At 41.0% G+C, this 17,477-nt stretch overlaps 1 protein-coding gene across 3 annotated transcripts in view; it reads right to left on the reverse strand.

Annotated features, from left to right (window-relative positions):
- FBN1 (fibrillin 1) overlaps positions 1-17,477 on the reverse strand; it is a 242,553-nt gene that overhangs the window by 114,147 nt on the left and 110,929 nt on the right. For all 3 annotated transcript variants that reach the window (XM_053593723.1, XM_053593726.1, XM_053593725.1), the window contains exons 9-12: positions 11,132-11,257; positions 5,775-5,933; positions 1,378-1,557; positions 433-573 (exon numbers count right to left, since the gene is read on the reverse strand). In XM_053593723.1, the coding sequence (XP_053449698.1) occupies positions 433-573; positions 1,378-1,557; positions 5,775-5,933; positions 11,132-11,257 (606 nt within the window). The remainder of the gene's footprint in view (positions 1-432; positions 574-1,377; positions 1,558-5,774; positions 5,934-11,131; positions 11,258-17,477) is intronic.

The raw sequence follows: 17,477 nt of genomic DNA on the forward strand, positions 1-17,477 counted from the left end.
ATTAAAGTTGGTAATCAGCTGACCTCAAGATGGAGTCTCCTGGATTATATAGGTAGCCCAGTGTAATCATAAAGATACTTAAATGTGGAAAAGGGAATAAGAAGAGAGAACCAGAGAGTTAGAGAGAGATCTGAAGATGCTATGCTGCTGGCTTTGAAGGTGGAGGGAGGGGCTGTGAGCTGGTAGTTGAAGAAGGTGAGGAAATGGATGAAGCTCGAGAGACTGCAGAAGGAACACAGCCCTGCCAACACCTGAATGTTAGCCCAGTAAGACCTATGTTGATTCCTAATCTACAGAACTGAGGGACAATAAATTTTATTGTTTCAAGCCACTAAGAGTGAGGTAACAGGTACAGCAGCAATAGAAAACCAACACATTCATGGAGCAGAATTGCAATAGCCTCTTGGTGCCCAGCACAGATCAATCACATACCGATACACTCTCCACGGAGGTCCAGCTGGAATCCTTTGTTGCACTCGCACCGGTAGCTCCCAGGAGTTGGAATGCAGCGTCCATTCTGACAGAGATAGCGGACCAACTGGCAGTAATCGGTGACGTTGACGGGCAACACTCCTGAAAGAGTAACATTAAACCCCATTAGAATTATTATTACTATGGTACCTTTCATCAGTGCTTTGTCTGGCAATAATACTCCATCAGAGATGAGGACACTCTTTGGGCAAAGGTCATCTGTGACAACAGAGCCCATGACCACTTTTAAAAGTCATTTAAAAGTTAAAAGTTAAATGACTTTTAACTTTCATTGTAAAATATATTTAAGTCATTGCTGGTAACTCCAAATTAAGTCATCCTACCAAAAGACCAGCCATTAGATGAAAGCATTAAAAACATCCCCCAATGATGAAATTTTTCACCCTGTCAACAGAGACCACACTTGCACCGTGCACACAGGGGAGGCGTGCTGCCCTGCCAAAGCCTCCTATTCTGCCTTCTTCTCCCTGCTCTGTCCCCCATCTCACCCTCAGGCCTCCAGTTTGAGGAAATAAAAAAGGCAGAGAAATCCCAGTATTGAACTACTTACAAAATTGCTTTGCAAGCTATATAACTCAAAGTATAATTTTACACCTCTAAATTCATCCTGTGAATCAGATTTAAATCTCTCCCACAACTCTCCTACAGTTGGCTGAAAACGTCGATAACAAAAGGACATTAATCTCTAGAGAATATGAAAGAAAACCTCTCGTTTTTCTCCATGCAACAGGAAAATGGAGAAACATAAATATAACATTATTTAATCTAAAAGACTGAATCCAACAACTGGCAAACTTATTTAATGACTGAAGCAGCATAAATAAACATAAAAACATTAACCCGATTATAGCAAGAAAAATAACTAGATGACTTCTGAATTCTTACTTGGTGGTTCCCGAGATGGATACGGATATTCCACTGGTGGCCGGGGGATCGGAATTTGAGGTCCAGGAGGAAAGCCAGGAGGAACAGGGTGAACTGGAGGGACGGGGCCCAGAGGCGGGGGAGGATACTCTGGTCTCCCCGGAAGTACAACAGGAACAGAGCACAGCTTGTTGAAATCCTCTGGAAAAACACGATACAACACAGCATAATAGCTGAGCTGCAGAGTCATCCTTACATTTTAAAGACATTTCTGAATAAAATTGATCTTCAAGCTACACAGGTCAGTTGGAGAAAAGGATAAGAACCAACTGACTTCATTCTCATTTTTAATACCCACAACAGCAACCATCCCAGAATGATAAAAACAAACTCCCCAAGAGGGTGTACCACATCACCTGCCCTTCCCCAAACCTTAGGAAGTTTTTACTTGCATCAAAATTCATTTCACAGAAAACATAAGATGCCCCCCCCTTTCTTCATCCAGTCCCACCTGTCGATCCACAGGGCTCTCCGGAGCCCACTAAAAAGCTTGGACTTTATCTTATGTGCAACGCAAAACCACTGGAGGTCTTCAGCAGGGGCAGGATGTGACCAGATGACCATTTTCAGAAGATCCCTCTTCTTGACGCATGGAGAATGTACCAGAGAGAGCAGGGTGGTTGCAGAAAACCAAGGGCAAGACAGTGATGGCTGGATAGGGAGGCGGTGGTGGTACTGGACAGAAACGGACAAATCTGAAGCATATTTTAGAAGTGAATGGGTAGTGCTTGGTGAAGGAGTAAATGGGAAGAAGAAATCAAGAATGACTTCTAGTTTTCTAGTTGAGCAATTGGGTGAATGTTGGTTTCCTTGCCTGAGATGGGAAAAGTTATGGTGGAGGAAGGTTTGGTGGGTAGAAGCCAAGTTCCATTTTGAACACTTGAGTTTTGAGAGTTCAGACATCCACATGGAGATAACACACAGCAATTGTATAGAAGAGTCTGCAGGGTAGAGGAGGAATCAGGGCTGCGGATAAGTTTGGGAGTCATCGGTAGAGAGGTGGGGATGAATGAGCTCATCTAAGAAGGGTGTGGGGAAGGCGAAGAGGAGTCCAGAGATGGGACCCCGAGGAATACTGACTTGTAAAAGACAACAAAATAAATGGAGAAGTGGCCCACAGGGGAGGAGAAATACCAGAGGGCAGTGGGTTTGGTGTTAACGCTGCATTGTGATCCTTCAGTGAGTACGCCCTGACTTAATCATGCTTCCCTAGGACTGCACATCTTTAAGAAATTACTATTTCTCATAATGACAGATTTTTATTAGAATAAATCATCCTTAGGTTTGTGACACATTTTTTTTTCTGAGCTTCCAAAATGATGTTTTTAAAAAGTATCTGGGTTTTCAGGGATGTATTTATTTTATTCACTTTCACGTTTCCTACAAATAGCCATATTCTGTTATAGTTCCCTTGTATAAGTAAATTATGTTACTTTGACATTTTTTCTCTCTTGCCACAATGTCAGTCCTTTTACTGTCACATTTACACAGTGATTTTCCCATAGTTTCTATACTAGTTTCAGCCATTAATTTACAATAAGCTAATAGTTTTCTTTTTCTTATGTTCTAAAATTTAACTTAAGATAGTAATATGTTTTACTGAAATGTATTTGTATTTCATCCTCACAGGACATTCTGCCAATTTACATGAGACTACATATGCCTAACTAGTACGAACCCTGTAGACGTTTTCTAATCCATTTCTAAAACTTCTTCAATCCTATTTGACAATTCCAACTCAGGTCATGTTCATGTTGTTATGTTTTCAGAGGATTCTATTATAGCATTTTGATTATTAACTAGCTGGTATTTCAACTCACAGAGATTCTGTAGTGCTTGACTGTCTTTGGAAAGGAATTATACATTGTTTGTGCAGCCATGGCTCAGGATGCAATAATCTCTGTTGTCAGACAACAGTAATTATCCCTATGAAGTTATCATCTGGGTGTACCATATCCATCATTCCCTGCTTCTACCAAATTTCTACCACTAGAACTGCACAGTCTCTGAAGTCAAAGGTCATGTACCATCCATGACTTGCTCCCGCTGTCAGCTTAGCTCTGCAAATTGTACATAAGAGAAATTCATTAAATGTGTGTTGGATTTAATTGAATAACAATTATAATAAGGAAGACACTTTGCTTCCAAGCACTTGTAAGCATCCAATCAGCCTTTATTTTTAAGACTTAGGGCTATATAAAAGAAGTTGACTAGCTTATCAGCATTTTCGCTGATGAAATGGATATTTTACCTTAAGCATATCAGTAAATTCATCTTAACTTCTCTAGGCAAGTTTACCAGACTGGGTCATACACTCCTTCCTACTTTCTACAGATTAATAACTTTCCCATGAGCCCCTTTACATTCAGGATCAGCAACCTGGGCTTTAATTTTGGTCGCAGCAGGTGTCCATCTTTCCTATCTCCATTTAAGCAAGAGATGATGCTGATTTTTTTCTTTAAGCATGAAAAGTTGACCAATTTAAAATCCTTCCTGTATCATCATTCTCCATAATTTAAAAGCCCAGATCTTTGCAGCATTGGTACTGGAACATTCGGGCAAATATAAACCTTCCTGCAAGTTAGTTTCCCCTAACAATCTGCTTTGCCCTAGGCTATCACAGGGCTGGGCATCTTTCAGTGGTGCATGTGGGAGAGCAGCTCCCTGCAAAGCCACACAGAGGAACCTGGTCTTCTCCCCCACGGCTCCCAACGTAGGTCCAGCTGGAGCCACCCCTAACCTGCTCTGGTCCTCTCTCTACAACTGCACTATCTTTGAAGTCAAAAGTCATGAACAGTCCATGACCTGCTCCCACTCCCATAGTCCAGGCCTAACTATGGGAAAGAATCCTCATCAAGATGGCTGGATCCTGAGTTTACACATGCATTTAAAAAGTGATTCTCCTGGTACCCAAGCCACGTATCTTGGAGCAAAAGTCATGTGCTTCTAAACAGTGACTTACTAACAGTGACTTACTGGTCTCTTATTGAACTAAAGAAGACGAGCTTTATTTATTTGTTTATTATTTTAATTGACAAATAAAATTGTATATATTTATTGTGTACAACCTGATGTTTTGAAATATGCTCAGTTGGTGGGAAAAGTGTCACTTAAAATAAATTGTTCACCATACTCGAATGACTTCTATGAGCAGAATTTTGCCAAAGATGGTGCAAGTGGGAAAAGCATGAGAGATACGGGACTATGGTGATAAACAAGACCTCCTAACGAGATGTGTCAACTAGTAAAAAAGCAACACATGAACACACATTGGCGTGAAGCACCGTGGTGTGGAGTCACACCTTCACTAACACAAAGCAGGACCACGGGAGCACAAGGAAGACAGGAGAGCTTCCAGTTGTGTTTATCTTGGGATATTAGGGTATCAGATCATGCTTGAGCAGGTCCTTAAAAGACAAGACGGGATATAACAGGCAAGGTGGCAGGAGCAGGGAGTGGGGAGCAAGGACCTGCATGGAGGGAAGCTTTAGGACTCAAAGAACAGACTGAGTTTAGAAATGCTCAGATTGGCTTCAAGGAAAACTCAGCCATAAAATGTAACCAGAAAATAAAGCTGCCGTAAGGAACAAGATTTAAAAGATGAACTGGGATCAGATTTGGGGACTTCAAATGCTATTCAAAGTAACAAAATTCTCTTTGCAAGAAATGGACTGACTGGGACTACTGGATATTGCGCCAGTTCATGCTGTGGAAAGTTTTCTGGACATCTTTGTCCATATTTTCTCCAGATATAATTTTTGTAACTGAACTACACTGAATTATACTTTGGAAAAGGTATATGGCACCTGTGGAGTTCATGGAGACTGTGAAGGGGGCTACTCCCAATAGTCCAGACTAGAGAAAATAAGCTTTTAATGGAAATCAAAGGAGTAGGACAAAAAAAAAGAGAAATTGTGAAGGAAAAAAAAAAATCAACAGGACTTCACAACAAGGAAGAGGAAAGAGTTCAATGTCATGGAAAGAGGAAATGAATCTCTTACCTGAAAAGTTCTGAGAGAGCTGAGTTTCATCCTACTGAGCTTCTGAGTTCTACATGAGAGCCACTGAGTACTCAAATGAGAGTAAGAGAGAAAGCAAGTATTTCCAGAAAAGGTGACCAGTCAGTGGTAATAAGCAAGCTAAGTAAGAGGCAGTCCCTGAAAATAATACTTTTTGTATAGATCTCTGCATTTTCCCTATTCATCCCCTGGGAAAATTTTCCTGGATGTCATCACTTATATTTTCTGGAATCTATTCATATTTACCTGGGTTTCCATTAGATTTACATCACACACACTGCCATTGGGTTTGTGAGGGTTAGGATGGCAGACCCTGCAGATAACCGAAAGGGCTCTTACCAGTTGCTCTGATGGGACACATCTCTGGGGCAACAGTGGCCCCTGGAGACCAGCACCGGCCAGTGTCACAGCAGCACTGCATTTTGGTTATGGACTGCGGCAGCTGGTTCGAACAGCGCCCGTTGGTCAGAGCTGTGTAACAGTATCCTGGGCGAACATCTGAGTGGACAAAGGAACATATATACACATCACTGAGATCAAACCTATAACAATGCTCCCCTGGCCTGGGACCTCCCCACTTCACACCCGGAGCCCGGTGGATTAAGTCACGCTTCTGCCCTGCATGAGACCAATGCTCTGTCAGCAATCCCCTGTGTCACACCTTTTGCCCCTGTGTGCTGGTGCACTTGGCTGACATCCCACATTCCATACCCAAGGTGGGAATGAATGATTAAAACCATACGTGCCATAGGAAAAGAGAGACTAAGAAAATCACTGACGGTGACAGTTAATTATTTATAAAGACATGTCTCTATACTGAAGAGAGACTGGCTTGTCCTTGGTTCTAAACTAGGCAAATATTTATATAAATCTATTTTAAAACAACATCAAGTCTGTGCTATAGTCTACATTTCTAAAAGATCATTCTTATTTTTCAGTCTGAAATTGTGATTCAGACATGTGAGGTTTTTTTTTTTTTTTTTTTTCTTCAAAGGAATGAACTACTTTGCATTCGGATCCAATGTTTATTAATCAAGATTTCCTTTTTTCCTGGGGCCCTAATAATTTTATAAGACACTAACTATTTGCAAGTTCAAAATGTATATGCTTCCAAATTCTTAGTTCTATGGGATACAACAGTTCTAAAAGGACATTTTTTGCAGAAAGGTATCTTCTCAAAGCAACATAGTAAGACACATCTCTAGATATCACTTTTATTGGGTTACATCATGTCTGACTGTCATGGCAAGATCTGATACACTGCAATACAACCCTGGGCTACCAGAGAGATGTCATGACATAGGAAAATCCTAACTGCTCCATATGCCTTTGTGATATTACTATGAACTAGGGAAGGCAAGTGGCAAAGTGCAAAACGCCTTCATTTACCTTACACGCATTGAGGGTGTACTTCTGTTCAGTAAGATCTATCTGTTTGTAGTTCATATTTTGAAAAGTAAGTAATATTTCAAATATGCTTGTCATTTAAAGGAATGCAAGTGGTAAATCCTTTTGTAAAGTGAAAGATTTGTTTTATAGGCAAAACCCATCCCTATGTTTCCAGTAAATCTGAGTGTTAAAGCATCACGTTTGCTCACACAGGGTCATATCTATCATTGTTATCTACATCATTCTTCAGAACACCAAGCTTTCACATTTTGAGGGTTTCAGTATATTAATAAAATTAAATAAAAACAAGGCTAATTTAGAGGCATTTAAATGATTAACATCAAGTGAAGAAGGCTAAAACAAATCTAGACAAACCATAAAAGAAAATCATGAGTCAACTTAAAGGATACAAGATTATTTCCAAAAAGTGTTTAAAACCACTAGCAAGTATAAATGTGCTTTCCAGAATTTTTTTGAGGTTCCAGTTCCTGCACCTCTGGTCAGACTAATAGCCTCAGCAAGGAGGTAGAACCGGTTTTATTCTAGCGTGGTCCAGCCAGGATAAATGGCTAGAGAGGGCGTGCAGACAAGTATGCTCTGTGAAGCCACGGGTGGCATCTCCCTCAGGAGGAAGGTGGAGAAATAGAACATCCGACATTATAATTTGCAGTGCCTTAAAGCCACTAATACTTTATATACTTGTGAATTGGTAAACATTTGGGGGCACAGAAACCAGAGGCTATCCAGAATAGGAAGAGATATTCAAAGCTGGCTTATGTCCCAGCTTCACATGAATTTGGTGGTCAGAACTCAGTGTAAACATTTGACCAAATTATGAATTTGTACATATAATTTTCAGCATGGGCTATCGTTCAGAGCAAAACTGGGACCTTCAGCTGCCAACGACAAGCTCTTAATGGGCTAAAGTCTATTATTTTGCAGATTAACTATGATGCTAGGTTATTGCCCTAGCATTAAGCCATCTGGCTAGCTTAATACATTAAATCTATGAATCACAGACTCTTGCCCAAAATGGTGCATGTTGGAGCTGAAAAAATTACACAGTGAGTTTCGGTTCCTGGCAGTCCCTGCCTCACAAACAGCACCTGTAAATACAATGATCGCTTTGCTAATTTCTTTTTTTTTTTTATTAAAGAAGAACATGTATTGAAAATGTCTATTTATGCAACTTATTTTAAAGAAGATACATGGGATAGTAAGGAAACCAAGCAGAAAATCAGGAGCCATTTGGAGGACCTGACCTCCCACCTCTCCGCCTCCCCAGGCACACCAGCAGGAAGTTTTCCACTTCATGGTAGCAACATCACAGTCTGCGGGACAGGATCCATTCTGGTCACTTTATACAGAGGGCAAGGGGTGGCTTTAGGATAATCTGAAGACCTACTGGAGTGAAGACTGTCAGGATACAGAGACATAAAGGGAGGCAGAAGGAAGCCACAGACAACTTCCTCCATTTTAACTCTTCTCTGGTCAAGACATCTGGTAGACATAGAGTACAAAACCTTCCTCTTTACTCCCCTTTGGAATCACTTGGCTCTTACTCACGGGACACAGAAATTGCATGTGTTAAAACAAATATATGATGGACTAAATGGGTGTTTGCAGGTCATCCTAAGCTATCAAGTGTCCTCTCTTAACCAATTACTAATATGCTGTGTCCAAGCAGGAGCTAAAAGCTGTAAGGCCCAAACTAGGGACAGGATATCTTTATGACTCCCAAGGGGCTAAAGAGTTAGAATACACTAATATGAAAAGACGACCCTACACAAAGTATGATAAATTACCAAAGGAAGATCATAGAACAAAAAACAAAATAATACTGTAAGAGCTAATGGACAAAGGGAGTGTCAGGGCCAGGGAGGCCTCAGAGTCTCTGAATGTTGTGACAGAAGGTGATGGTTGGGATTTCGTGGTTAGAAGAGATTGATAAAGACAATATGACATACCACTATCTACGAATGGGGTTTTCAATTGGGTAGATTCACTCATTCCAAACAATCAGCTTACAAGAAAACCTTGGATTTGTTTATAAACTGAAGAGTATTTTTATTTTCTTACCACTAGGATAATGTTGGGAGTTTCTGTGGTTTTCCATATGATCATTAGGGAAAGCAGAAAGGACATTTTATATAACAAGTTGCTTTAATTATTGGTACAATAAAATTCCACAGAAGAAGGAACCATGCTTGCCCAGGAGTATACCAAGAGGGAATTAAATGCATGGGTGTTGATGCGCAGGGGGCAATAGGGAGGAAGCCGGGGCTGTGCACTTAGAATCCTAGCCCCTCACCCATAACCCACATAAGCAATTGGGCTGAACTATTTCTAAATCCCAGCCACTCCCATCTACAATACTGCTGCAAATGTCCTCAGATAATTTACACAAAATACCTCACACCTAGGAGGTGATCCATGAATCCTAGTTTCCTTCCCCTCCTCCTTTATACAAAGTTAATATGGATATGTTTGATAAAAAGAAAAGAATTTTTAAAATGTAAACTATCTGACCATCTGTGAATGTGAATGTATTTTAATCTTTTCATGAACTTTGGGGTTCACTTTGAGGGTTAAAAAATATTTCCTATAGTCTGGCCAACGAAAGCTTCTCATCTACCTCTCAGCTAATCAAATCCAATGGCAATCGTGTCCTAATTAGACAAGTGGGAAGAAAACGAAGCTACATGAATTACACTTGCCAATCTTTCACTGTAGTTGTCTTTGATAGATTCCGGAAAACCAGGCCATCCAGACACCACTCTTGTTTCTAAGGAAAAGTCCAGATACACTTCCTTCACTGGTTGTACTTATTCAAATGTCAGCCATAGACACTGTCCTCAGCTTTTATTATACGTGACTAAGTACAGAGGAATTCAAAATTTTAAGTGCAATTCAGTTTTGGTCTGAAATCATGGTCTGTGGTGAAGATGTGAAGCTGAATGTTTTTGAAAATATGGACCGGAAACCAAGATTAAAAGATAGGCTTCATCTTTCCCCAAGGCTCTGTGCCACAGGATTCCTATCTTTGCTCTAATAATAACAAATTACTCATTTTGATATTTAAGAAATACTTGAGTGCCTACTACATGCACGGAAGTGTTCTGAGAACCCTGGAGATACAGGGATAGCAGTTACTAGTCTTAAAGAGAACTTACAACTTAATTAGAAAGACAAAAACATACAGTCTTATGGCATTTCCTGATACAGCCATTCAGGAGAAGCACATCCTTCTAAGTAAGCTGATCTGGGACCTCCTCAAAGTTACAAAAGCTGAGCAGAAGCATGAAACAGGGCTTGAGTTGGGAAGAGTGTGTTCTAAGCAGTGTGTCAGGTACGATTAAAGACATAAAGGAACTGGAACACCTGGCCCACTTGGGGGATGAGGAGCCAGGACTATGCTGACAGGTTAGCAGGTTGGGAAGAGGGGCTCATAGAGCGAAGCCTCTTAACTGTCAGGCTTTGTCCTCTGGAATTTGGATTCTAATCTAGAATATTGGACACTGAAGGAAATCTTAACAACAGTTGAATCTGGCAGTTGTCAAATCTATATTTTAAACCACAGAGCCCCTCATTTATAATAATCGATACTTCACATGGAAGCCCCACACTTACCACAGAACAAAGCATAATTGCCACACCCAGAGCAGGTGTTTAGGGGCAGGAACTCTTCCCACTCAGCCCTCCCCCTTTTCAGTATCCTCTTCTCCATTCCCTGCTGCCCTGGAGTGCTGTGTAGCACCTGAAGGATCAACTGGACACATATCGAGAACCACTCATTTCCAAGTCTTAGTGGAAAACTACCAGAGGTTTTTGAGCAAGAGTGTTATTTAATCAAAGTACTATTTTAGGAAGATGAATCTGACAAGATAGATTGTACAGAAGCCAGAAAGCAAGGAGAACAATTAAGAGATTGTTGCAAAATTTCAGGCCTAAATTAACGTAGGTTCTGGGAAATGACTGAAGGTGGAAGGAGAGAGACACTGGGCATGGTTTCAAGGTTTGATGCCGCATAACTGCAACACTAATATATAGACCAAGGTTATCTGTAGGGTCTCTTGGAATATCCCTCTCTTATGGGTGGCAAAAAAAAAAAAAACCACAAGCACAAAACAGGAACACAAAATGCTTCTGTTCTTTAAGAGGACACCCAACTGTTTAATACCTTTCCATAAATGTACATTTTGCCTCAAGTGATAAATCATATTCCCCCTTAACCAATGTGGCTAGAAAGATGTTTGTTATGGGACCAATTTGTACAAACCACGTGTGCTACTTGTACTGAAACCTACCTATGCATCTGGTGCCATCTGGAGAGGTGTAAAAACCAGGGGGACATTTGCAAAAGTAACTGCTAACTGTGTTTGTACACTCGCCACCATCACAGATTCCAGGAATAGTGCTGCATTCATCAATATCTGGAACATAAATAAAGACTTTCAGTATTCATAGCTCAGAGTACAAAACAGTTCATCGTTACAAGGAGTCAGACGTCATACCAGTCAAATCATGTCCCTGGAAACCACCATCTTTACAAAGTAAGAGCTACGTAGACTGTGATCAACTCATCTTTAAAATCTAAAAAACTGGGTATTGTTGTTTCACCCAGTAACTACAGCCTGCTAATAGTCCAAGCATCATTTATTCTGTAATTTTCATTTCACCTTCGTTTCCATTTTTTGCAGGATTAAACTCCTCTACTAAATGTTCTATATTCTGCTGCATCACTTACTGTATTTCTTCTCAACCTATTTTCCAGAAAGCAGATACTGAAATCCTATAGAGAAGATCATAGGGTCCCAGTGTTGACCAAGACTTGGCAACTTGGGTGACCAGCCTAAGGGTAGACAGTATCAGCTTGGTGTTCTCAATAGCACCCAAACTGCCATCAGGATGGTTTTCTGGGCTCTACCCTGAACCGCTTCAAGGAAGGACTTGGTGCCCCAGCTGCTGGCAATGCTGTCAGCAGATAGCCTGTAGTTCTTGGGCCCTTTAAGGATTGCTTGAACCACAGAGAGCCACCTTGCCTGAGGTCATACCCTTCCTAGGCACTCCACACCTGAAAGCAATTGTGGAGGAGGGATAAAAATTTGGTCATCTAGACCCAATGGGGGACAACTCTGAAGGCCACTCCCATCTTCCATTTCCTTCTGGGGTCAGCTGAGTCTATCACTGGGCAGCCCCACACCTCACGTGCTCCATCCTGCCTCCTCATGTAGCCACACCCTTGCCTCTTCTCCTTCTCTCCTACAGCATCTGTCCCAAGGACATCTCCTGGTTAACATCCTGAATGCTATGTAGGCCACAGCTGGGAGTTACCCCTCAATGCCACTGGTGTCCTCCAAGGAAGAAGTAAAAGTCGCTTAAGGACAAATCTGACCCTCTCCTTCAAGGGGAGCTTTTTAATAGCCCAACCCACACACTGCCAAATGTCAACAGATATGGCACCAGTAGGAGAAAAGAGAAAATTGAGAACTTCCTGTTTAGGCTAGAAGTGACCTCAGAGCACAGGAAATCCACATGGCCTCAACTCTAAGACCAGTGGGGCCTTCTGCACTGACCTAGAGAAAGAGGGATGAACCCAAGTCTCCTGGGAGGATTGCAAGGGCCAGGCTGACACCCTTGAACTTGGAAAGGCTTAAAACCTTAAACAAGAACATTTCTTCTCCACTCTAAATGCTCTTCATTTATTAAACAAAATAGAGCTCTAAGTGGACAAGATGCAAGTATCTTCTGACTCAAATTCACTGTCAAAAAGTCAGCAGTGACAGTGTTTATGTGCAGTTTAACCTTTTTAAAAGCAAAATCACCATTCTTCTATGCTAGGCTAGAGGCTAAACCAAACAATATTTCACAGTTTATGTTACAGTCAATGCTAACATAAACAGCATTGTCATTGTGAAGCTGTGTAATGGTAAAGGTGCATATTCTATTCTGACAAATATAAATTTTACCGGAGTCAGTCAAAGAGTTGGGCAGAGAAACTAGAAGGGCAGAGCCTATGGTTCTAGAACCAGCATAATATTCTCAAGGCATATTTTAAGAATGTTCTTTAACCTGGATCCTCTCTATTTCCCCAGCCACACTTCTACTTAACACAAGTATATTGAAGAACCTACAGGATTCAAAACCTCATTTAAGGATAGAGGAAGATAGAACGCAAAGATATGAAGAATGGACTGCTCCCAAAGTGTTCGTAAAAGTTAATGGTTGAATCATATAACATCTGCCAAAGACTATGGGAAGAGACTACTTATTAAAAAGTTTTTTTCAATCTGTTAATATTAATGCTGCCCTTCTTATTAAGGCATTTAACACACATCAATAGTCAGAAAGGCTAAGTGACAGCATATATTAGAAAAAGTTATTTTAAAAACAGAATTAACTTTAGTCAGGTGGGAGAAACATCTTTCATACACTGACTAGGTTTAATTTGGATGCTTTATCGAAGATGACAATCAGCAACAATCACAACAATGAGAACTTGAATGCGAAGAGTGTGAAAGTGAAGGCATTGTTTAAATGCCTTCTGTGTGTCAGCACAATATAGGTATGACTGATCATGGGATCTGATTCTATAACTCTGGTGCCCAGGCATACCTCTTGCATTAGACTGAGGCCTACAGAAAAGTGACATGAATAAAATCTGAAATAACAGGAAAGAAGCTCATCATTCATAAAGTCTTGAACTGGTAGGCATGTGGAGTAAGCTGCAGGAGGAGTTTCATCAGGGTGCATGTCTTTCAAAGGCCAGCAGGTCAAGAAGTATGTCATGGCGCACACCTCCCTGATTTTCACACTGATAAACATAAAAAATGGGACTAGGCCAGCTTAAATGACTTCAAATGTCCCCTACGATGGGGGATTTCTCAATGACACATCCTTTTCCTCCAAGTTGTGTAGTGCCTTTCTGCCTTCCTAAACTATTCTGCTCAGTCCCACAGCTTCCTAAGGATCACAGCAAGAATCCTGATCTCATTACCAGGCTGTGGTGTAAGTCCCTCATGGTAAAAGCCCAGAGGAAGGCATTTGAATTGGTGTCACTCACACTCTGAAACTCGTTCATACTCATTTATTATTTCTCCAACTTCTTAACACTCTGTGTTTATATATTTTTAACAGAATTTCAGGCATTCACGTAAAGGAGAGTTTGAGAATGGTGACTTTCCCAGAATTTCCATAAGTCGGGCTGTATCAAATGCCAGCTGTAGAAGTAAACCGGGTGGCAGGGGGTGGCGGGGGGGCTTGGCTGAGAAGAGCTATTTCTGTGGTGCGGACACTTCGCTCCACTTCTGTGCAGTGGAAGGGGCAAGGCAGAGCTGCTGGGAAGTAGCTATCCCTGGTGGCTGCCCAGGTCCCCCCTGGCTTCTGGATGACCCTAGAAAGAGACGTGATGGCAGGTTCTTTCCCTCCCTATTTGCTGTCCCCTCCTCTATGCCTGTTCTTCCTCTTATCTCTCTGTGTCATCTGTTTTCCCTGGGCATTCCTCTCATCCTTAGACTGCTTCCCTACCCTGGGGCTCCTCCAGCCACAGGAAAGGAAGGAGGGTGGAGGACAGATGGATGGAGTTTGGTTTCTGTTCTGGGGCAGGCATCAGGGGGCACTCAGCCTTCCAGAAGCTCCATCCAAGATGGCAAACTTGACAGGAAAAGCAGTGAAGCTGACCTTGTCTAGATGACCAAGAAAGTCAAGAAAAATAGTAAAAATGTGGCAGCTGTTTAAAATTAACATGGGACACTAATGACTACGAATGCCACCAAACCTGTGAGATTGACTCCGTTTTATTACACAGACTCAACCCAGTATAAAGCATGTGACTATGAAATAAAAAAGCTGATTCTTTAAGTCATGTCGAGAAAAACCCCAGTCATATCACTGCAGAGTGGCACCATGCATGCCAGCTTTTATGGTTTCTTATTCATGCAGCATCAGATCAGCTATCTGATTACAATTTGGAAATAATGAGAAATATAACGATGGAGTCCACACTGTAGAACTGGAAAGAACTGCCCGATACCATCTTGTTCAACCTCCTCATCTGAAAGTTGAAGTAACTCAGAGATGGTAGGTAATTGACTTATCTAAGATCACGCAAGATTAGCGATATTACCAGAGTAGGGCCAGTCTACCTTGTTTCCAGGGTTCTTTTGCCTTTACCACAGAGATTCTGTTCTACTAGTTGTAGAGTTGCCTAAAAAGCAAAAGTCAAGGACATGCAACCAGTTGCAGGCAATGAAGGCCCATCTGTGTGACAATGAGTCAGGCAGCCCCAGGGATTCTCCTGGTGCCTGAGGAAATAAGAGCCCCTCATAGAAAGCAGCCATCAGGTAAACATGCCATTATTCTGGAAAGGGGAAGTCCTGAGGTTTTTGGCTCACACATTAGGGAGGGCATGAGTTTAAGAGCTACAGTTTCAAAAAAGGTTCTTTGCATCATGCAATGCTATTATAATTGCTAAAGGCTGGGCTGACGATAATCTGAATCCCAAAATATTAGTGGTTAATTAGGAATCCAAGGGACTTCCTCCAGAAGTAAAACTTAATCCCTTAATTACACTTTTATTTCTTAATTTCCTCCCACAGTAACCTATGCAAATATGGACTTGGTTTCCAAAAGGAAAAGGCTCATGTGTTCGTTCAGCATGCACACTCTACAGTCATTGGAAAAAACAACAAAGAAGGTGGGCATGAACTCTGTCTCCCTTTTTCTCAAATCACAGCTATAAATCTAAATCTTTTTCTATTTAAATGAATAAAAATTTAACAATTGTTAATCACTTCAGTTAGGTAATTTTTTTTTTTTAGACAGAGTCTCAAGCTGTTGCCCTGGGTAGAGTGTGGTAGCATCAGAACTCACAGCAACCTCAGACTCTTGGGCTTAAGCGATTCTCTTGCCTCAGCCTCCCGAGAAGCTGGGACTATAGGTGCCCCCCACAACGCCCGGCTATTTTTTCGTTGCAGTTGTCATTATTGTTTAGCAGGCCTGGGCTGGGTTCGAACCCTCCGGCCTGGGTCTATATGGCTGGCACCTTACCTACTGAACTACGGGCACCACCCTATGTTTCAAATGTAGCTAAATCATATGTATTTATAGAAAACTTGGTCCACAAGATTTTGGTCCCAAAACATTTTTAAGGTGTGAAGAAACAGTGATATTTCAGGGTGAAAGGGAGAATTATACATAAGGAAGATCTCATGAATAGCAATTTGAATAGAGCCATCCTCACATATGAGGAAGTAAGGTTGGTATCACTGGGACATCACTGCCTGAATTTGACTCAATAATTTTTTTTCAGTACTATAAAAAGTACTCAATTTCTTCCAGTCTACATCAAGGGAGAGGAACATTTAAAAAGCCCCTCAAAGTAATGGTAAAGGCACCAGAGCAAATTTCCCAAGGGCACAGAACCTGCTGTTTTGCCTGACCATCTTTCTAGGGCACATACAGGATCTTTTCCCTTTTCACTGGCTATAGCCCATACTTTCTGAGTTCCTTCTCCTAACCTACAATGATGACCTCCATCATCGTAGGCCCAAGTTATGCCATTCCCATAGTGAAGCACTGCCACTGGAAAGAGTTGGAGTTGGAAGGTGGACCCAACTCACCAATTCTCCGAGGACTTTCTGATTACTTTTCTACCAAAGTAAGACAGGCCAACAGTGCTCACACCAGCCTCCAGGTCAGAGGACAGACAGCACTCATAGGACATTCTCTTCAAATACTGATTTTTCATAGAAAAGTTAAGATGGAAAAAAAATCATCCAGATCTAATGCAACAGTAAATGGCAAAGGAATACAAAAAAGGTCTAGCCAGAAGTAGTCTGTTTTTATCTTACTACTGACTACAACATGTAGCTAGAAAAATATTTTTTTTGCATGTGACAATGAACTAAGTAATTCTTTGACTAGAGTTTTAGTTCATCGAGTTCACCTCCATAATGGGTTTCTTAGCATCAATAAAAGGATTTGAATGATTTTTCTTTCAGTCTGAGCATTAAATCTGAATCTTCTGTCTAGTCCACATCCATAAGCCATCCCTGACTGTTAACTAATTCATCTGAGTAAAAACAAGGGACAAAAATCAATTCTAGTTCAGGCTGGAAACTATCATAATTCCAGAAAACAAAACACAGAATGAATAAGTCATATGGAGTATATTGCCCTAAATCTTAAAGCCAACTATGTATTTTGAAGCTAAATATATTAAACTAAGAAAGTCTAAAATGTAAGACGCAATCCATTGTTGATGTGGATTTTGCATATGATGTGCATATGATAAATCTTAATAACTTATTAATGTCATAAAAAGATGTGTATGATAATACCTGAAAACCCATGCCATAATATTGTAAGTAGTTGCAAATGTACATATTAGAAAATATAGCTGTCAAAGCAGAGGTGATAACTTTCACCTAGGAAAGGAGACAATATAACAGGACTCAACAAGCACCAGGGCATGAGCCAAAAGAGGCCAATTTTAGCACTATTTAAAGACCTCACACAAAGCACTTGACACACCCAAGACACAGCTCTGTAATTCATAACATTAAAGGATGGAACTAGGTGAGTTCTTTGTCTCTTTCAGGATTAAAACTCTCTGCTTCAAACTTAGATCCACAACACAACTTTTAAAATACA

The sequence above is a fragment of the Nycticebus coucang genome, chromosome 6, assembly GCF_027406575.1.
Source record: "Nycticebus coucang isolate mNycCou1 chromosome 6, mNycCou1.pri, whole genome shotgun sequence".
NCBI classification, from domain to species: domain Eukaryota; kingdom Metazoa; phylum Chordata; class Mammalia; order Primates; family Lorisidae; genus Nycticebus; species Nycticebus coucang.